The sequence below is a fragment of the Oncorhynchus tshawytscha genome, linkage group LG11, assembly GCF_018296145.1.
Source record: "Oncorhynchus tshawytscha isolate Ot180627B linkage group LG11, Otsh_v2.0, whole genome shotgun sequence".
NCBI lineage: Eukaryota > Metazoa > Chordata > Actinopteri > Salmoniformes > Salmonidae > Oncorhynchus > Oncorhynchus tshawytscha.
The window spans coordinates 23910393-23932667 of NC_056439.1; the positions used below are offsets into that span (position 1 = coordinate 23910393).

General features: G+C 43.8%; 1 protein-coding gene across 4 annotated transcripts in view; it reads left to right on the forward strand.

The window, feature by feature from the left end:
• LOC112244969 (disheveled-associated activator of morphogenesis 1) overlaps positions 1-22275 on the forward strand; it is an 80933-nt gene that overhangs the window by 25241 nt on the left and 33417 nt on the right. For all 4 annotated transcript variants that reach the window (XM_024412875.2, XM_024412878.2, XM_024412877.2 and 1 more), the window contains exon 2: positions 13298-13535. In XM_024412875.2, coding sequence (XP_024268643.2) covers positions 13353-13535 — 183 coding nt within the window. In that variant the 5' untranslated portion in view covers positions 13298-13352. The remainder of the gene's footprint in view (positions 1-13297; positions 13536-22275) is intronic.

Below are 22275 nucleotides of genomic sequence, written 5' to 3' on the forward strand. Positions count from 1 at the left end.
GTGTCGTCCGCAAACTTGATGATTGAGTTGGAGGCGTGCGTGGCCACGCAGTCGTGGGTGAACAGGGAGTACAGGAGAGGGCTCAGAACGCACCCTTGTGGGGCCCCAGTGTTGAGGATCAGCGGAGTGGAGATGTTGTTTCCTACCCTCACCACCTGGGGGCGGCCTGTCAGGAAGTCCAGTACCCAGTTGCACAGGGCGGGGTCGAGACCCAGGGTCTCGAGCTTGATGACGAGCTTGGAGGGTACTATGGTGTTGAATGCCGAGCTGTAGTCGATGAACAGCATTCTCACATAGGTATTCCTCTTGTCCAGATGGGTTAGGGCAGTGTGCAGTGTGGTTGAGATTGCATCGTCTGTGGACCTATTTGGGCGGTAAGCAAATTGGAGTGGGTCTAGGGTGTCAGGTAGGGTGGAGGTGATATGGTCCTTGACTAGTCTCTCAAAGCACTTCATGATGACGGAAGCGAGTGCTACGGGGCGGTAGTCGTTTAGCTCAGTTACCTTAGCTTTCTTGGGAACAGGAACAATGGTGGCCCTCTTGAAGCATGTGGGAACAGCAGACTAGTATAGGGATTGATTGAATATGTCCGTAAACACACCGGCCAGCTGGTCTGCGCATGCTCTGAGGGCGCGGCTGGGGATGCCGTCTGGGCCTGCAGCCTTGCGAGGGTTAACACGTTTAAATGTCTTACTCACCTCGGCTGCAGTGAAGGAGAGTCCGCATGTTTTCGTTGCAGGCCGTGTCAGTGGCACTGTATTGACCTCAAAGCGGGCAAAAAAGTTATTTAGTCTGCCTGGGAGCAAGACATCCTGGTCCGTGACTGGGCTGGATTTCTTCTTGTAGTCCGTGATTGACTGTAGACCCTGCCACATGCCTCTTGTGTCTGAGCCGTTGAATTGAGATTCTACTTTGTCTCTGTACTGACGCTTAGCTTGTTTGATAGCCTTGCGGAGGGAATAGCTGCACTGTTTGTGTTCGGTCATGTTACCAGTCACCTTGCCCTGATTAAAAGCAGTGGTTCGCGCTTTCAGTTTCACACGAATGCTGCCATCAATCCACGGTTTCTGGTTAGGGAATGTTTTAATCGTTGCTATGGGAATGACATCTTCAACGCACGTTCTAATGAACTCGCTCACCGAATCAGCGTATTCGTCAATATTGTTATCTGACGCAATACGAAACATATCCCAGTCCACGTGATGGAAGCAGTCTTGGAGTGTGGAGTCAGCTTGGTTGGACCAGCGTTGGACAGACCTCAGCGTGGGAGCCTCTTGTTTTAGTTTCTGTCTGTAGGCAGGGATCAACAAAATGGAGTCGGGTCAGCTTTTCCGAAAGGAGGGCGGGGCAGGGCCTTATATGCGTCGCGGAAGTTAGAGTAACAATGATCCAAGGTTTTTCCACCCCTGGTTGCGCAATCGATATGCTGATAAAATTTAGGGAGTCTTGTTTTCAGATTAGCCTTGTTAAAATCCCCAGCTACAATGAATGCAGCCTCCGGATAAATGGATTCCAGTTTGCAAAGAGTCAAATAAAGTTAGTTCAGAGCCATCGATGTGTCTGCTTGGGGGGGATATATACGGCTGTGATTATAATCGAAGAGAATTCTCTTGGTAGATAATGCGGTCTACATTTGATTGTGAGGAATTCTAAATCGGGTGAACAGAAACATTGTGTTGTTTAAGTGTTACCTTTATTTTTTTGAGCAGTGTATTTTGTTTCATCAGACCAGAGAACCTTTCTCCAAACAGTACGATCCTTGTCCTCATGTGCAGTTCCAAACTGTATTCTGATTTTTTTATGGCGGTTTTGGAGCAGTGGCTTCTTCCTTGCTGAGCGGCCTTTCAGGTTACGTCGATATAGGACTCGTTTTACCATGGATATAGATACTTTTGTACCTGTTTCCTCCAGCATCTTCACAAGGTCCTTTGCTGTTGTTCTGGGATTGATTCACACTTTTCGCACCAAAGTACGTTCATCTCTAGGAGACAGAATGCGTCTCCTTCCTGAGCGGTATGGCGACTGCGTGGTCCCATGGTGTTTATACTTGCGTACTATTGTTTGTACAGATGAGTGGTACCTTCAGGCGTTTTGAAATTGCTACCAAGGATGAACCAGACTTGTGTAGGTCAACTATTTTTTTCTGAGGTCTTGGCTGATTTATTTAGATTTTCCCATGATGTCAAACAGAGGCACTGAGTTTGAAGGTAGGCCTTGAAATACATCCACAGGTACACCTTCAAATGACTCAAATGATGTCAAATAGCCTATCTGAAGCTTCTAAAGCCATGACATTTTCTTGAATTTTCCAAGCTGTTCAACGCATAGTCTACTTTAGTGTATGTAAACTTCTGACTCACTGGAATTCTGATACAGTGAAATAATCTGTCTGTGAACAATTGTTGGAAAATATACTTGTGTCATGCACAAAGTAGATGTTCTAACCGACTTGGCAAAACTATAGTTAGTTAACAAGAAATTTGTGGAGTGGTTGAAAAACAAGTTTTAATGACTCCAACATAAGTCTATGTAAACTTCCGACTTCAACTGTATCTTATGCAGTGGCATTCTGTATAACATTGGGAGTTAGCTAGGATATTGCTGAACAAGAGGGAGGGATCAGGTAGGTGTGTGTGTGTGTGTGTGTGTAACTGCATTCCTGCAGGGACCAGGGACTCTCTGCCTTTTTGGTTATTTAATGAGGATGGAGGAGGGCTGGAGGCATCCCCCTAGGGGCTTTAAACTATGACCCCTTTAGCATTGCCCAGGGGAAATAAGGGCAGATTAGCCTGTCGGCACCCTGCTAATATTGATCTCAGCAACTCTCTAGACCTGGAGTGCTCCACTTTGTAGTCTGAGTGATCTGATCCCAATTGCATTCTGTCAGGAGAGCCCCCAAAACACCCCGATCAAAATCAATTCCAAATGGCCCCAACTCCAACCAAAATGTAACACACATGTCACTAGCTAGGCTATATGACTTGTATGTCTGCGTCCCAAATGGTACTCTTCCCTATGGGCCCTGATCAAAACGAGTATACTACATAGGGAATAGGGTACAATTTGGGATGCTGCCCTGGTTTGTTTTCATATCCTGTGAATGGGAAATCGCCCCTTACCTCAGATACAGACACACACGCGTCTCTATTTCTGTCCTTGTTTCCTTTCCTCACCCAGTGGTTCCAATGCTGGTGTCCAGATCATCTCCATTATAATGGGATCTGACAATCAGATGAGCTAGTTTTCCATCCATGCAGTGAGTGAATGTGTCACATGGTAAAATGTGCGTGTTTTATAAATCTGGTATCTACTGTTGTGCCGAACTACGAGTACTAGATAGACACACTTTGCTTCCATTTGATTACATATTGATGCCGGTTAAATCGTTTAGTGGATTTGCTGGGTTCATTAAGTAAAAACCCAGCCCATGGTGTGATTGACTAACCTCATTGAACTGTTTGAACTGTACTGGACAGCCTGACTCTCCTCTTATGTGAACCTTAAAAGTTTGTCGTGGGTTTCGCAATGCTGCTGGATCATTGATTCCACTTAAACGTTCTGATTTTTAAGGGCCCTCATGTGCTGCGCTTAATGCTCTTACAGTACCCAGCTTATCATTCGATCCATGTTGGTGATGTTGACATGGAATCAGAGGGGTCTGAGCTTCAGATCTCTTTTCTCAGATGACAAGGATAAGACAGACAGGAGTCTGTCGGGTAGGATTGATTAGATTAACTGCACATGTAAATCATGTATATGTATGAATCACTATCAATCAGTGCACCTCCATCTCAACATAGATGAAGTGTGTAGGTGATGATAGCTAAGCACATATTACATTTCTCCACTGAGGCAGGGCCAAAAAGACAGATGATGAAAGGAAGTAAAGCCCACACACATTATGTGTTTTATTCTCATCCGTTGGTATGGACTTCTAGCAGTGAAGTGCCTATGGTTGGATAGAGTTCAGTACATCATTGGGCTGGGAGTGCGAGCTTGGCTCTGGTTTGCCTGTCATTAGCAGACAGAGACAGGCATGTGACGGGGAAGCCCCAAGGGATAGGCTGCTCTCTGTATGGGTTAGCCCAGCCTAGTGAGCCTTTACTGTTAGCACGCTGCTTCACATATTTTGCATCCCAAATGGCACCCTTTTCCTTGCCTAGTACACTACTTTTGAACAGGGCCCATAGGTCAAATCAAATGTTCTTGGTGGCATACACATATTTAGCAGATGTTATTGCGGGTGTAGCGAAATGCTTGTGTTCCTAGCTCCAACAGTGCAGTAGTATCTAACAATACACAACAATACACACACATCTAAAGTTAAATAAGAAATTAATAAATATTAGGACGAGGGTAGGAAGTTAGTGCACTATGTCGAGAATAGGGTGCCATTTGGGATGCAAACACTGGAACGTGTTCACAGTAGTATAATGGGATTCCTGTCTGTGCTATGATCTCATCAGTTTAAGTGTATTTTTTTAAAATGGTTGGTTGATTTTCCTCTTCCAGTTTTATATTTAGGTCATAAGTTGTCTGTCCCAAATGGCACCCTATTCCCTATGTAGTGCACTACTTTTGACCAGGGCCTATAGGGAATAGGATGCCATTTGGGACAGAACCATAGATCAGTATTTGACTTGGCGACGTTGAGGGAAATAATAAACACGCGGGCTGAGATAGATTAGGACTTGTTTCTACATTCCACATCATCATAATAAAGATACATCTACATGATTGCATTATATTGTCTGCTGTCTGGCTGTCATAACTTCAGGTCTTTGGCAACTCAACTTGGACTTCCTGTGCAAGGCGAAGGGGAGAACACGGGAGGAACTCATGTCTTGCTATCGGTAGAACACGCTTGAACAACTCAGCATTTTCCAGATGGTTGTGCACTTGTTGATGATTCTGAGAGAAGGAGTAGACTGTATGATGCATGTTTACTCCTTGTTATTATTCATCAGCCAAAGAAGCTTGTTTTGCTCTTTGTATATTAATCATACTGACCGGGTTGAGGTTGTAACCTCTTCTACGTGACATTTAAGTTGTTGAAACTGATTCTTCTATAGCAGGGGTGTCAAACTCATTCCATGGAGGGCCTAGTGTCTGCAGGTTTTAGTTTTATCTTTTCAATTAAACACTAGACAACCAGGTGTGGGAAGTTCCCCACTAATTAGGGACCTTAATTCATCAATCAAGTACGAGGGAGGAGCGAAAACCCGCAGACACTCGGTCCTCCGTGGAATGAGTTTGACACCTGTGTTCTATAGCTTTGTTTACCTACAGGACATAAATGTTACGGAGGCAGAACATTGTTATTGTATTGTTGTCCTGAGTCTGACAGCCCTGAACTATCATAAGGGAAGGCCATGAGTTTCGAAGAATATTTTAATGCAGACTTTATTTAGGCAAAATGGATGCTCAGACCAAATGGTGGCATACACACTTGATGAACAGATATTCTTACTGAATTCAGTGTGTGCCTGGCTGTACAGTATATGTTGGTTTGGTCCAGCGGGTCAATGAGCAGCAGCAGGATGTGTAACATGTGGTTTACAGTCTGTCTCTAATGTCTAGATTAGAACTACATCATCTTTGACTGACCGCTGGGCTGCTGAGCAATACACTTCTAAATTACCTTAGAATTTAATTTCTTAATTTCCTTTCACACTTTCTCTGTCTGCAGTCCTCCTATGCTGCTGCTCATAGTGCAGTGAGTTTGTATTAGTGGTTATCAAGGCCAGTTGCCCAATCCCAGATTAAGCGTATTCATGGACTAAACTGCTTGGTCAATGGCGACTCAATCAGTCCCTTGAAAGTGCTTGTTAGAACAGGAATACACTTAATCTGGGTCCAGGAAACCCGGCCCATACTGCAAGTGAACAATGCTCCAATCAGTCAGATATAAACATAACATAATCAGAAATGGGAGCAGAGGAGTGTCTGTATGTGTCTGCTTTTATCAGAAGCCCTAACTCAGGGCAATGGCAGAGAGAGCAAGTGAGTCATCTTTTAGGGTTGTGTGTACAGCAATCAGAAGTTTGACGCGGCTGAGCACTGGAGAGAATATCAAACTGTCCTGCCTGTCAGGAGACTGATAAAGATTACGAACATCCTGCGATTGTTCAGGACTTTTAATTGCCAGATGTTCTCAGATGTGTGCGTGTCGTTGGAAGAAAAAAAATGAAATGTTTTTTTTTTTGCAGAAGGGTTACAGTGCAACTCATGGCCCTGTATCCAATATGACATCTGTACCCAATATGTGTAAACGGCTCTAGCTACGAAGAATCCAATAATTACTTCTTGAACACGTTGAGCGTATCTGGTTTTGCTTTAAGGGCAACAATCAGCCTGGTATGTTGTCTAAGTACACTTTGGGATCTCGAGATCACTTAATTTGATTCTGCACATCGTGAGTTGTATTTGTTCAAACATTGTTTTAGGATTTGCCTCATCCCAGTGCTACGCAATTATAGCCTAGTAATACTTGTTGTTATTGGCATTGTTAGTTAGATGCCTGTCATAGGAATCAGCAATACCAGTCAAACTACAAGACACAATTCCACTTCAACTCAGTCAATTTCCTTTAATTGTTTGAATTTCAATGGAATTGATCCCAACCCTAATTTGAATGACTGTCAGCTCAGTCGCTGTGTGTTTTTCAGCTGGTACAGCGTAATCAGAAGGGCTGTTACAGTAGGAACATGTGTGGGTGTGAATGAGTGAGTCTATGAGAATCAACCAGTGGCACTGCACACATCCTGTTTTCTCCTGCTGACTCACCTTTGGTACAACAATCAGAACAGATGTGGCTTCCGAAGCTCAGTGTCTCAGAGGGAGGGAGGCACGTTGGTGTATCAGCATGTTTGTGTTGTGAATTGGGGATTATGAATTAATGGATGTGTAATGTATGGGACTGTGTGTTGGATCATAGAGGATCATGAGTAAATTGAATTCATGTATAGCTCAGACATGCAAACATACAGGCTATACCCCCCACTCATGATAATCTCCCAAAATGCTCTCTGATTGCCTCTTTTGGATGTGCAGTATACTCCCTTTGTCATATATCACGGATAAACAGGAAATAGGATACGAATGAGACTGCTAATAAAAGTAACTGCATCAGTTAGTATTGCTATCAGCATCCTGACTATTACAAGCTGCTCTTTGAAATGGAAGATATTAAAAATCCCCATCCCTCAAAGTTTTCCAGTCGGACTCTTTGTGCTTAGTCTTTAATAAAAGTAAGGAAAAAAGAAAGGAATATGAAAGAGAAAGGAGAGGAAAAACTCAGTGTTTATTGATGGCTGTGCTTCAAAGAGTATCGCTTCCCTGAAGTTGTCCTGTGTGTGTGTCTTTCCTGAAGCTGACCTGGGTAAGAGGTGGGAATGGTTTCTCCAAAGGGCTCTGATCCAGGTCTTAGTACAGCTCTTCTGCAGTACCTGCCCTCCTTTTAGTTTTCCTCTTTAGTTCCCTGGAACAGAACATCTCCCTTTCTAAAGATGGATCGTGTAAAGTTCACAAGGACATCATCTGCTGTTGTAGGAACCGACAGATTCACTGGAGTCCAGCACATGTGGAAAACACTCAGTTTGCGTCCCAAATGGCATCCTACTCCCTATATACTAGGGGCCCTGGTATAAAAAAAAGTAGTGCAGTAAAAAGGGTGCCATTTGGGACTCACTCTCTGTGCTGATGATGGTAGTCCATTCAGGAAGGACAAGGTTGCACATAAATAAACAGACCGCTTCATGTGTTTTTAAAATGACTGCCGGGGAGGGAGACTTATTTTAATTTGATTTCCTGGACATCTTGGTTTTATGTCATGTTTAGGTTAGGCATCTCTAGATGATGTGTGTTTGTTTTATACTTTGTCGGCAATTGTTTTTATTGCCATATAATGTTCAAACTATCTGCCTTTTGTACGCTGTTGATTCAGTGATGAAACAATTAAATTAGTAAATATTATACATATCATATCTTACAATATCCTATACTAGCAAATATACAACATACTGTATATAGGCCTACCTGCTGCAAAGAGTGGTCATTCACCTTTCTAGTCTTGTTTGGTCTGTTCACATTTGTCCATACCTAAGAAAGTGGTAAAGTTGTTCTCTAATAGGCTACTCCAAGACTTCAATGGTGTGGATTGTATGAGTTATGTGTGTTCCACAACCACAGGATTTAGCCTAGCTACACAACCACAGGATTTAGCCTAGCTACACAACCACAGGATTTAGCCTAGCTACTCAACCACAGGATTTAGCCTAGCTACTCAACCACAGGATTTAGCCTAGCTACTGTACAGATCCACAGGATTTAGCCTAGCTACTCAACCACAGGATTTAGCCTAGCTACTCTACAGATCCACAGGATTTAGCACACCCACACATTCTTAGTTCAAGAAAAGCCTCTTTATAGTAACTGAAGATGTTGAATGATGATGTTTGCTTAGTGCTTTGTGGAAGGTCAGAGTAGTGCTTCCTTGGGAGTTTTGGAAGCTGATCTTTTTCACCCTGGCCTTGTTTAAATCGACCTCTCAGAGGAGAAACATTGAGAGCATCTAACCTTGTGTAAATTATTCACTGAGATTTTTGTGAATGAACCCAAAACAGAGTAGACTGCCCTCAGTCTGACCTTAGCAGACAGTGTGGTCCCCAGTGAGGTTATCACAGACTGCTGGGTTTCACTTTCCTCTCTGTGCGGTTGTTAGATTGGCTTCTCAGGCCAGTCCTGATTTCTGTTAGCTAACCCCAGGACCTCATTTACAAGTTAATATTCATGGAACTTTTCAGTTTAGCAAAATTCTGAGGTGATATTGTTTTCTCTTACTTTTCTCCTTTCATTTAGATTCTTAATCTTACTCTCTCAACAGGAGTTGAGTCTCTGGTTCCTGCTTAATCAAAGCTCATAGATACGAGTCGCATGATTTACACTCATAACATCCACATCTCTCCCTCTTCAAAGACTAACATACTGCCATTTGTCTTACTGGCCCAGTCTGGATCTTAGAAATCACTTTGCTTAAACACAGATTCAATCTGTGACTTTGCTGTGAAATGCTTACTTATACAAGCCCTTTCCCAACAATGCAAAGTTAAAAGGTAAAAAATGTAGCAAATAAAAATAGTAAGAGAAAAGACAACAACGAGGCGATATAAAAGTAGTACTGGTACCAAGTCAATGTATGAGGTAGTAGAAGTAATATGTACAAGTAGGTATGGGTTAAGGTAACTAGGCAATCAGGATAGATCATAAACAGAGTAGCAGCAGCGTATGTGAAGAGTGTAGAAGTGTGTGTGTGTCTATTGCCTGCTGCTAGTACATGAACATGAAGACCAGTAACCACAGTGAGTTGAGCTGAGAAGCAGCGGGTCTTCCCAGTCAGTGCACTAATCCCCACAGTGCCTGTGTTTGGATATAAATCCTGGTCCTGTTGTGTAGGGTCACTGAGAGGGATGCGGCAGGCTGAGGCCCCGCGGCATAATATTGCTTCCTCTCTGTCTCTCTCTCTGTGTGTGTGTTTTATAATCATCAAAAGCCACTGTAGCTAGGCCCCTAAACCAATCTGAGGATTGTGAGGGGAGACATGTTCACATGTTCTGGTCCGTGTGGTGAGGTAGCTATCTACCCATATATTTTAAAGCGGGTATGTTTGCTTTTATCTAATTCACTGAATTAATCAGACACTGCCGTTTTAACTGTCACCACCAATAAATCCACTATAATGGAGAATTTCAATAAGCATTTTTCTACGACTGGCCATGCTTTCCACCTGGCTACCCCTACCCCGGTCAACAGCCCTGCACTCCCCACAGCAACTCGCCCAAGCCTCCCCCATTCCTCCTTCACCTACATCCAGATAGCTGATGTTCTGAAAGAGCTGCAAAATCTGGACCCCTACAAATTAGCTGGGCTAGACAATCTGGGCACTCTCGTTCTAAAATTATCTGCCAAAATTGTTGCAACCCCTATCACTAGCCTGTTCAACCTCTTTCAAATCGTCTGAGATTCCGAAAGATTGGAAAGCTGCCGTGGTCATCCCCCTCTTCAAAGGGGGAGACACTCTAGACCCAAACTGCTACAGACCTATATCTATCCTACCCTGCCTTTCTAAGGTCTTCGAAAGCCAAGTTAACAAACAGATTACGGACCATTTTGAATCCCACCGTACCTTCTCCGCTATGCAATCTGGTTTCAGAGCTGGTCATGGGTGCACCTCAGCCATGCTCAAGGTCCTAAATGATATCATAACCGCCATCGATAAGAGACATTACTATGCAGCCGTATTCATCAACCTGGCCAAGGATCGACTCTGTCAATCACCGCATTCTTATTGGCAGACTCAACAGCCTTGGTTTCTCAAATGATTGCCTCGCCTGGTTCACCAACTACTTCTCAGATGGAGTTCAGTGTGTCAAATCGGAGGGCCTGTTGTCCGGGCCTCTGGCTGTCTTTATGGGGGTGCCACAGGGTTCAATTTTCGGGCTGAATCTCTTCTTTGTATAGATCAATGATGTCGTTCTTGCTGCTGGTGATTCTCCGATCCACCTCTACATAGACAACACCATTATGTATACTTCTGGCCCTTCTTTGGACACTGTGTTAACTAACTTCCAGACGAGCTTCAATGCCATACAACTCTCATTCCGTGGCCTCCAACTGCTCTTAAATAGAAGTAAAACTAAATGTATGCTCTTCAACCGATCACTGCCCGCACCTGCCCGCCCGTCCAGCATCACTACTCTGGACGGCTCCGACTTAGAATATGTGGATAACTAGAAATACCTAGGTGTCTGGTTGAGACTGTAAACTCTCCTTCCAGACTCACATTAAGCATCTCCAATCCAAAATTAAATCTAGAATCGGCTTCCTATTTCGCAACAAAGCATCCTTCACTCATGCTGCCATACATATCCTCGTAAAACTGACCATCCTACCGATCCTCGACTTCGGCAATGTCATTTATAAAATAGCCTCCAACACTCTACTCATCAAATTGGATGCAGTCTATTCTTTTCTTTTCTTTTTTCCCACTGTATTATTGACTGTTTTGTTCCACGTGTAACTCTGTGTCGTTGTATGTGTCGAACTGCTATGCTTTGTCTTGGCCAGGTCGCAGTTGCAAATGAGAACTTGTTCTCAACTAGCCTACCAAGTTAAATAAAGGTGAAATAAAATAAATAAAAAGAACAATCTGTAGTGTTGCACTGTGTTTTCTCTATACAGAAGACAATAATCCAGTAATGGCTCTCTCCCATTGACATCTCTGTCTCCTTTATTTGGAGTCCTTGAATGTCTGGTTGTATAACTGTATATTTAGGCCTCAGTTGTGGTTAGTGTCGTTTTAAGGTGAGGGAGAACACATTTTTTTTCTTAATGAGCATGGCCTTATTTCTATTAGAGCATGTTGGATGACGCTCATTCATATTCCATTCACCCAGTTCAATGTAACAACGATAGGTCTAGGCTACTACATGATACTAACATTTTTCTTATACCCAACCTGAGGTTGCTACAACCTAGCCTATGAATGAAAGTTTACAGCATAGGTGACCACAGGTCGAGAGACATTTGAGGTGAGACATTGACATTCAATACCGCCTTGCACACTCTTGCCTGCATCTAGCTGATATAGGGTGTAATCATTAGTCCAAAGTTGCAAACAAGAATTCAGGTATGTTTATCCCCGTTTTGTTCTGTTTACTTGAGTTTTAAGAAATGTTTTTTAACAGAATCGGCGGAATGAATACACCCCTGATCACGCGTAAACAGAGTTCACTCTCGTAACAGCCACGTTGTATTCATTCTCTTCCCTTCACTTGTGGACTGCAATGCACAACACAACTGTATGTGACGAGCAGAAAAAACCTTTCCAAGCCAAACCGCTACACACATCGTTATCACCATATTAACTAAAGTAACGTCAAAGTTTCACCTCAGCATTGTTAATAGAGCTAACGCATTAGTAAACTTGCTACAATCATGCAGTAATGTTATTGTACAGTCAGTAAGCAGTTACACCGGCGGGCCATGATGGCAATAAATTAGTAATACCAAAAGCTTATCTTCCAGTGTTGTGTTGGAAACTCAGCTAGCTAACATAGCATCCCTCTGTTTGATCAGGGTGTTTCAGTAGGCTAAACTACCTGGCTGCATTTGCTAGCTAAGTAAGTGAAACTGAAAGTTAACTTTTTTGGGGGAAAAGAAATGTATTTGTTAAACTGTTCAACTATTGTCTTTCTCTCTAACTTTGAGTCAACTACTCACCACATTTTATACACTGCAGTGCTAGGTGGCTGTAGCTTATGCTTTCAGTACTAGATTAATGATCTGGTCCTTTGATTGGTTGGCCAACATATCAGTTCATGCCTCGAGCTCTGATAGGCTGGAGGACGTCCTCTGAAATATATAATTACAAGTCTATGGAAGGGGGTGAGTCTATGGAAAGGGGTGAGAACCACGAGACTCCTAGGTTTTGTATTGAGGTCAATGTACCCAGAGGAGTACAGAAACTAGCTGTCCACCGGCTACATCATGGTGCTAACCTACAGAGTGCTGTTGAGGCTACTGTAGACCTTTGCAAAATAGTGTTTTCAATCAGTTATTTGGTGACATGATTATGTTTAGTATAGTTTTATCTAAAAAGGATAAAACTTTAAGTTTTACCATTTTTATTTTTATGAAATTCACTGAGGAGGATGGTCTTCCACTGTTAGGCCTGTGTTTTAACGCCGCCACCCACATTTACTTTGAGAACGATGCAGATGTTTGGTTTGGTTTGGTTGCAGAATGACCGTTTGTGCTATTTGTTCCGTCATTCTGCCCTGTTCAAGTAAATGTGTTTTTGTTAAATTTCCTGTGGAAATTGTTAAGTCATCCTAAATGTCATTAAAAGCTGTATGGTTTGTTTAACTTTGCAATCATTGGTTTTTGTTTGACATGCATTTTTAAAGTGAAACATCTGTTACAGTGGGGCAAAAAAGTATTTAGTCAGCCACCAATTGTGCAAGTTCTCCCACTTAAAAAGATGAGGGAGGCCTGTAATTTTCATCATAGGTACACTTCAACTATGACAGACAAAATGAGAAAAAAAATCCAGAAAATCACATTGTAGGATTTTTTATTAATTTTTTATTAATTTATTATGGTGGAAAATAAGTGATATAGACCACACCCTCAGGGTTAGAATTGACATATATCACACCCTCAGAAGCCAAATTAATAAGCTGGTTAAAGGACTCCAACCATGTATTCCACTAACAATCTGTTTTGTCTCCTTCTACAGGGAGCCGTGGTGAAAAACGGTAACGTTCCCTAGAAAGGGCCAAACCCTGGCCGCCATGGCCCCTCGCAAGCGTCCAGGGCGGGGCCTCTCCGATATTTTCTGCTGTTTTAAAGGGAGTGATCACCCGGAGATCACCTACCGCCTTCGCCATGACAGTAACTTCATCCTACAGACCATGGAGCCCTCCCTGCCCATGCCGCTTGAAGAGGAGCTGGATGCCATGTTCTCTGAGCTGGTTGTACGTACTGTTGCTGGGCTGGGCCCAATGCCATGCTGAACTGCTGTCTCATTCTATTGCTCTACTCTGCTTCTCTCGCCCATTCAAGTGATACTTCGGAATTTTGGCAATGAGGCCCTTTGTCTAGTTAGAGTTGGCTTGAGAAACTACTTCTAGCTTCCTTAATACTGGACACAGAGACATACAAATGGTATCTACCATTTAATCTGACTCTGGGGAAGTAGACAAAATGCCTCATTGCCAAAATCCCAAAGTATCCTTTTAAGAACTGCTGGTTGGTAGTTGGTTCAGTTCTACAGTATAGATGACTAAAGGGATCTGGCCATTTATGGCTTTCATTTATTACATGATTACACTCGAATCCAAATCTTTCAGGACTGTGAAGTATTTATCTAGCTTAATCATATGTGGGGATACGTGGATGGCCATGTTTGAAGGCGAAGCGGCCAGGTCTGCACTTGCTTTTCTTCAACTCTGTTTTCAGTGCCTGGCTGTGTGATTTAGACTCATAAATACTCACTAAGGGAGGAGCTCGCTTTTGATATATTTCCTCTGAAATACTTTGTTAGCTTGTTTCCAGCATAATCAATGCTTCTTGACAGCAATATAAAGGCATAGCAGACACTCTTATCAAGAGCGACAATTAGTTTGGTGAAACAACCTCAATAAGGTAGTTATCAGCAAAGTCAGTGCTAGTAGGAGAAGACATTACTTTTTTTGGGGCGCCATGGGATTCATTTAAGATACTCTGTGAAGAGACAGGGTTTCAGACATTCTCGGAAGATTGGCAGGAACTTTGCTGATTTAGCGTCAGGAGGTTGCCATCTTTGGGGTGCCCTGACAGAGCATTGACTGGGCTGAGCGGGAGCTGACCCCCATAGGGGTGCGAGGGCCAAGAGACTAGAGGTGGCAGAATGGAGTGCTCTGGTTGGGGTGTAGGATTTGAGCATAGCCTGAAGGTAGGGAGGTCTAGTTTCCATTGCTATTCCGTAGGCAAACACCATGGTCTTGTAGTGGAGGAGGTGGTGGGCCGACATCTAAGCTGAGATGTCTGCCAGGCACACAGAGATGCGGGTTGCCACCTGGGTGTCAGAAGGGGGAAAGGTTGAGTAGTTGAGGAAGTAGTTGAGTGTCATCTGCATAGCAGTGATAGGGGAGATCATGTGAGGATATGACGGAGCCAAGTGGCTTAGTGTATAGAGAAAATAGAAGAGGGCCTGGAACCAGGCCCTGGGGGACACCAGTAGTGAGAGCATGTGGTGCAGACTCAGATCCTCTCCACATTACCTGGTAGGCGCAACCTAGTCTCCGTGACAGAGGAGAGCAGTCTCAGTTGAGTGAGCCGCCTTGAAGCCTGACTGGTTAGGGTCAAGAAGATCGTTCTGAGAGAGATAGAGAGAGAGTTGGTCAGAGACAGCACGCTCAAGTGTTTTGGAAAGAAAAGAAAGAAAGGATAACGGTCTGTAGTTTTTGATGTGAGAAGGGTCGAGTGTTTGTTTCTTGAGGAAGGGAGCGACTCTGGCCTTCTTGAAGTCCGAGGGGACGCAACCAGTAGTCAGGGATGAAGTGAGTAATGGGAGGTCTCCAGATGTGGTCTGGAGAAGGGAAGAGGGGATGGGGTTGAGCGGGCAGGTTGCTGGGTGGCGGGACATCACAAGTTGCAGGATTCCATCTGGAGAGAGCGGGGAGAAAGAGGTCAAGGCATAGGGAAGTTCTGTGAGAGTAGGACCAGTGGACTCAGTAGGCTGAGTGAATTGGGAAAGGACATCGTCAACCTTCTGTTCAAAGTGGTTGACAGTTGTCCGCAGAGAGGTAGGTAGGAGGTGGAGGATTAAGGAGGGAGGAGAAGGCAGAAAAAAGTTTCCTAGGGTTAGAGGCAGAAGCTTGAAATGTAGAGTGATCGAAAGTAGCTTAATAGCGGATACAGAGGAAGAGAAGGTAGAGAGAAGGGATAGGTCCTCCGGAACTTTAGTTTTCCTGCGTTTCAGCTCAGCTGCACGCAGCCCTATTCTGTAAGTTTGCAGTGAGCCACGGAGCACGGAGGTGAGGGCCAAGAGGAAAGGGGACAGTGAGAGTCATAGGATGCGGAAAGGGAGGTGAGTAGGGTTGAAAAGGCAGAATCAGGAGACAGGAGAGAGAAGGATTTAGCATGTGGTAGAGATGATAGGATGGAAGAGGAGAGAGTAACGGGAGAGGGAGGGCAAAGATTGTTGTGGTTGAGTGGGGAGGGAGGGAGGGAGGGGGGAGGGAAGGAAGGAGGGAGGGAGGGAGGGAAATTGTGATCAGAGACTTGGAGGGGGGTTGCAATAATAGTGTTTCAGATGAAGGAAACTTCAGAAAACTCAGAGGCCAATGCTTCCTCTTTGTTTGGTCATCACAGGGTCAACAAAGGCCCAGTGCTCATGCCTCTATAGGGATAGAGAATAGCTTCTTCCTAGTGCTCATCCTAATAATCCCAAGCTCTCTGTTATCCCCTTATTACTCTCACTATTGATCCATTAAAGGGTTAGCTACCATGAGTGAGACACGCTCATCCTCATTTAGCTCTGCAGACTCCATTGAGAAGGGGGCCAGTGAGTGTTTGTGCAGGCATTGGCTACCAGTTCATGATGGTGCCTGTCCTTGTCCCTACCCAGCAGCAGCAGCCGCCAGCAGTACAGTCTGGCCCTTCGACTTGCAGGGCTTCCACGCGCTTTGCCGACTGAGTCAGTTGTCCCAGGCACTGGCCAAACAAGACTCCTACAGAGAATCCATCTGCAGCCATTGTGTCCTGATTGGACCTCTCACAATGGGCCAAAACAGAGATGTCAAACAGTATCAGCTTAAACTCCAGCATGGTAAACACCCCAGCTCTATGCCTCTGGATGAGGGAAATGTGGCTTGGGTCATATTGAGTAGGCACGAAACGGAAGAAAACTGTCAAACGTGGAGGTGCCTTAATAGATGAGGGGATGTTGCCAACCATCCACTTAGTTCATATTTGAAAGAAGAAGAGTAATACAGGATACATAGAGAGAGCGGTGTTATTTTCTTTTCTGTTAAGTTATTTATATTACTTCAAAGGTCAGCAGAAAAATGATTTAGGAAGCTCTCTCGTTATCTCTAAGTTATTTCAGTCCTCCATTCCTTCCGTCTGTCCAGTGATGTAGTGGTGCTTTGAAAAGTGAGTACTTCCTGTCTTATTTATTTAAGAAACAGTTACATACACTCTGAATGCCCTAAAATGATGAATCCCATATTGGTCTTTCCCAGTCAGGCCAACCCAAGCTGTACTGTGCAAGTATGCTAATAGTAGTTCTACTATTGAAACAGGTTTTCGCTCTCAAAGTAACACTTTTTTTTATTAAAAAACAACAAAATTGGATGTTCTCAGTCCATAACAATGCTTAAACCACATCGCGAGACTACTTTTATTTTTTGAGAGTAGTTACCCTTTTAATTCAAGTGCACATGCACCTTGCACTGTGGTTTAGTTAGCAGTGTTTCTGTAGCACATGAGTTTGCAAAACAGATGGTCACTGGATTGATGCAAATCATGATATCATTCTGCCAGGTAGGCATAAGCTACTTTGTAGCTACTTTTTGGGAAAGTCTCTCTATCTAGCAGACGACGGTTAGGCCTATCATTAGCATCGCTATGTCTTTCCTGTTCCTTAATTGTTTGAAACTTGGACTTTTTGACTTCATATTAATGTCTTGTCTTGGTTCAAAGTAGCCTATAGCCAAACTCCCACTATAGAAACATCGAGACAATTATTTTATAAATACTTCCTCATTATTTTGTAAAGAGTTCTCCTGTTCTATTGGTTTTCTTTCAACTTTCTTTCATTGTCTAACAGCCAAATGCAGTATCCTAGTCATATTCGCAACCCATGATAGTTGTTGCATCTTTAGATCTCCCCTCTTTCTAAATTTCTAACAGATATTTCCATCTCTGTCCATTAAACCGCTCGCATGTGTGGTGCGAATTTTAGAACTGTGTTCTCCCGCAAATTGCATTTTGGAACATTTGCGCAAAGGCCTACCGCAGTTTGCACAATTCTGCGCCTAAAATGTGAAGAAATAATAGTCGATCAACATTTTTAGGCTAAACATTCTGATCTGTTCCTGTTCCATCAACCTTATTAATTGATATGACATATACATCCACGACACTACTTTTATATGTTTAAAAAGTGAGTATACGCAATGCCCACTGAAAATAAGTGGGTATACAGTGTATACCCTCCACTACACCACTGCGTCTGTCCGTTGATGCACCAGACAGTTGTGTGTCTCTGACTTGGGGCTCCACACGTCTCGTCTGGATAAGATCAGGCCTGTAGCTTGGCAGACCTGGAGAAGAGCTGTGGCATCTGGCAGTGATGTTTTCTCTCTGGTATGCCTGTTGTTCACACTGAACTATCTGCTCTGCTTTAGCTACTCTGTTTTGATGGGTTTTATGTTAGCCACATTTCATGCTGTCTGTTGGTCAAAACATTTTTTTGTGCCTTTTTTTCACTCCTTCTCCACGTCCTCCACAGTCACCACTGTGCTGTTATGGGGAGAGAAAGTTGACCTGTAATAACTTACACATGAAGTTGATATATTAGCACCCAAACATATGGTTTGAGAATGAACTGAGAGGAGTTGCAGTGGATAGCAGCCGTTTTACTGGCTTCCTGACCAATTCTGCTATTTTGTTTGACCGAAAACAGCATCTGGAGATCAGAACAGCGATCACTAACCGGTTTCTACTTCAACGAGTCAGCAGCTCTGGATGTTCTGCATACTCCGACACAAGGCCCTAATCACCGGGACTCAAAATTGGATGAGATGGCGCCAAAGATGCAGATGAGCCGGCATCCCGACCAAACTTTGTTGACAAGTAAATAAACCGCCTCTAGGTACAGTCACTAGAGAACAAACTGGACGAGCTCCGTTTGAGACTATCCTACCAACAGGACCTGAAGAATTGTAATGTTCTATGTTTCACAGAGTCGTGGCTGAACAAGAAGATGGATAATATACATCTTGTTGGCTTTTCCATACATCTTCAAGACTGGTTGGCAGCCTCGGGTAAGATGAGGGAGGGAGTGGTGTGTCTGTGTTAACTGCTGGGGCGCAATCTCGAATGTTAAGGAAGTCTCAAGTTTTTGCTCTCCTGAGTTTAGAATACCTTATGGTAAGCTGCAGACCAACCATACTATTTACAAACATATTATTCATAGCACTCTATTTATCAATGCAAACCAATGCTGGCACTAAGACCACACTCAATGAGCTGTTTAGGGCCATAAGCAAACAAGAAAGTGCCCACCCAGAGGCAGCTCTTCTCATGGCTGGTGATTGTAGGTGCAGGGAAACTGAAATATGTTTTATCAAGATGTCATAAGTGAGACTACAGGCAAAAAAATTCTAGATCCCCTTTTCTCCCCACACAAACATATACAAGGCTCTCCCCTGCCCTCCCTTTGGCAGATCTTACCATAACTCTATCCTCTTGTTTCCTGCTTACAAGCAAAACCTCAAACAGGAAGTACTAGTGGTCCGATGAAGTGGATGCTAAGCTACAGGACATTCGCACTGAGTTAAAGGCTAGAGCTGCCGCTTTCAAGGAGTGGGACTCTAATCCGGAATGCTTGTAAGAAATCCATCTACGACCTCGGACAAGCTATCAAACAGGCAAAGCGTCAATACAAGAAAAAGATTGGATGAGATACTACAAATACAAATTATGACAAAAACAAAATGATTAACCAGTCATAACTAGCCAATGGCAATGCAGATTACACAGTAAGCAACCAATCGATTAAACAAAGGATATGACATCACCTACTACGCCTGCGCTGATGCTCGTCAGATATGGCAAGGCTTGCAAACTAACAATGATTACAAAGGGATACCGAGCAGCGAACTGCCCAGTGACACGAGCCTAGCAGACGAGCTAAATGCCTTATATGCTAGCTTTGAGACAAGCAACAATGAACCATTCATGAGAGCACAAGCAGTTCCAGACCATTCTCCATAGCTGATGTGTTTCAAGCAGACCACCATAGGTTACCTTGGCATTCTTGGGCACAGGTACTGTTTAAATTATTTTTGCCTCATAACCTTGAAAGGCTGGTAATCACTCACATCAACACCATCATCCCAGATGTCCTGGACCCACTCCTATTTACATACCGCCCCAACAGATCCACAGATTATGTAATCTTTATTGCACTCCACACTGCCCTCTCCCACATGTACAAGAAGAATACTTATTTGAGAATGCTGTTTATTGACTACAGCTCAGCGTTAAACACCATAGTGCCCTCGAAGCTCATCACTAAGCCCTGAACCCTGGGACTGAACACTTCCATCTGGATCTGGATCCTGGATTTCCTGACAGGCCACCCCCAGGTGGTGAGGGTAGGCAACAACATATCCAACACACTGAGCATCATCACGGAGGCGCCTCAAGGCTGCGTGCTTAATCCCTTCTTGTACTCCCAGTTCACCCACGACTTTGTGGCTGCGTACGACTCAAACGCCATCATTAAGTTTGCTGACAAAACAGGACAGTGGTAGACCTGATCACCAACGATGATGAGACAGCTGATAGGGAGGAGGTCAGTGACCTGGCAGTGTGGTGCCAGGATAACAACCTCTCCCTCAACGTTAGCAAGAGCTGAACGTAGACTACAGGAAATGGAGGGCCGAGCACGCCCCCATCCAGATCGACGGGGCTGTAGTGGAGTGGCTCGAGAGATTCAAGTTCCTTGGTGTCTACGACAACTAATACCGAGGCAGCAAGTCTGGAAGGATCTAGAACAGCTTCTACCCCCAAGCCACAAGACTTCTAAATAGCTACCCGGACTATTTATCTAACTATCTGCATTGACCCGCTTGACTTGACTCATGACTCATTAACTCTTGACTCATTACATACAGCGCTGCTACGGTTTATTATCTCTCCTGTTGCCAAGTCACTTCAGCCCCACCTATATGTGCATTCTGTATCTACTGGTGCCCTGTGTTTTTATATGTTTTATTTATTTAACCTTGATTTAACTAACGGAGGGCCAAGCAAGTCATTTAAGAACAAATTCTTATTTCCAATGACTGCCAGGAAAAAGGCCCCCTACGGGTACGGGAAAATATATCCAAGTTATCGTTACTCATTTTTGATTTATTCCTCGTTATTATTATTTATTTTTTATTTTTTTGAATGTTTTTTTTCTATTTTTCCCTGCATTGTTGGGAAGTTCCCATAAGCATTTTCCTGTTAGTCTGTCTGTTGTTTATGAAGCATGTGACAAATTAAATGCGATTTGATCCAGTCCCGACAGGAATTCTGATGCATTATGGGTGTTGTCATAGAAATGGGGTGTTGTCTGGTCACGCGTAATGTAATAAATAATCCTTTGATATCCCACTTGGCAGCCATCCTGTCCTGTCTGGAATCTGTCCAATGGGATGTCAATAATGATGTGATATTGCAGGGATGTTTGGCTGTAAGTGATGATTGTTGACAAACATATAAAATATACATATAAACATATAAAATAACATATAAAAACATATAAAATAAATGGAATAATGTGTCCCTGACAAAAGGGGGGGGAGGGGGGTCAAAATCAAAAGTAACGGTCAGTATCTGGTATGGCCACCGGCTGCATTAAGTACTCCAGTGCATCTCCTCCTCGTGGACTGCACCGGATTTGCCAGTTCTTGATGTGAGATGTTACCCTACTCTTCCACCAAGGCACCTGCAAGTTCCTGTTTATTTCTTGGGGGAATGGCCCTAGCCCTCACCCTCCGATCCAACAGGTCCCAGACGTGCTTAATGGGATTGAGATCCAGGCTTTTTGCTGGCCATGGCAGAACACTAACATTCCTGTCTTGCAGGAAATCACACACAGAACGAGCGGCATTGTCATGCTGGAGGGTCATGTCAGGATGAGCCTGAAGGAAGGGTACCACATGAGGGAGGAGGATGTCTTCCCTGTAATGCACAGCGTTGCGATTGCCTGCAAGGACAACAAGCTCAGGCCGATGATGCTGTGACACACCGCCACAGACCATGACGGACCCGCCACCTCCAAATTGATCCCGCTCCAGAGTACAGGCCTCTGTGTAACTCTCATTCCTTCGACGATAAATGATGTAACTCAGGCAGTTGTTGTTGCCATCCTGTACCTGTCCCACAGGTGTGATATTCCGATCCTGTGCAGGTGTTGTTACACGTGGTCTGCCACTGCGAGGATGATCAGCTGTCCGTCCTGTCTCCCTGTAGCGCTGTCTTAGGTGTCTCACAGTACAGACATTGTCATTTATTGCCCTTGACATATCTGCAGTCCTCAAACCTCCTTACAGCATGCCTAAGGCACATTCACGCAGATGAGCAGGGACCCTGGGCATCTTTCTTTTGCTGTTTTTCAGAGTCCGTAGAAAGAACTCTTTAGTGTCCTAAGTTTTCATAACTGTGGCCTTAATTGCCTACCGTCTGTAAGCTGTTAGTGTCTTAACGACCGTTCCACAGGTGCATGTTCATGAATTGTTTATGGTTCATTGAACAAGCATGGGAAACACTGTTTAAAGCCTTTCAATGAAGATCTGTGACGTTTATTTGAATTTTTACGAATTATCTTTGAAAGACAGTCTCCTGAAAAAGGGACGTTTCTTTTTTTTGCTGTGTGTGTGTGTACACACTAAAGTTCAAAAGTTTGGGGTCACTTAGAAATGTCCTTGTTTTTGAAAGAAAAATACATTTTTT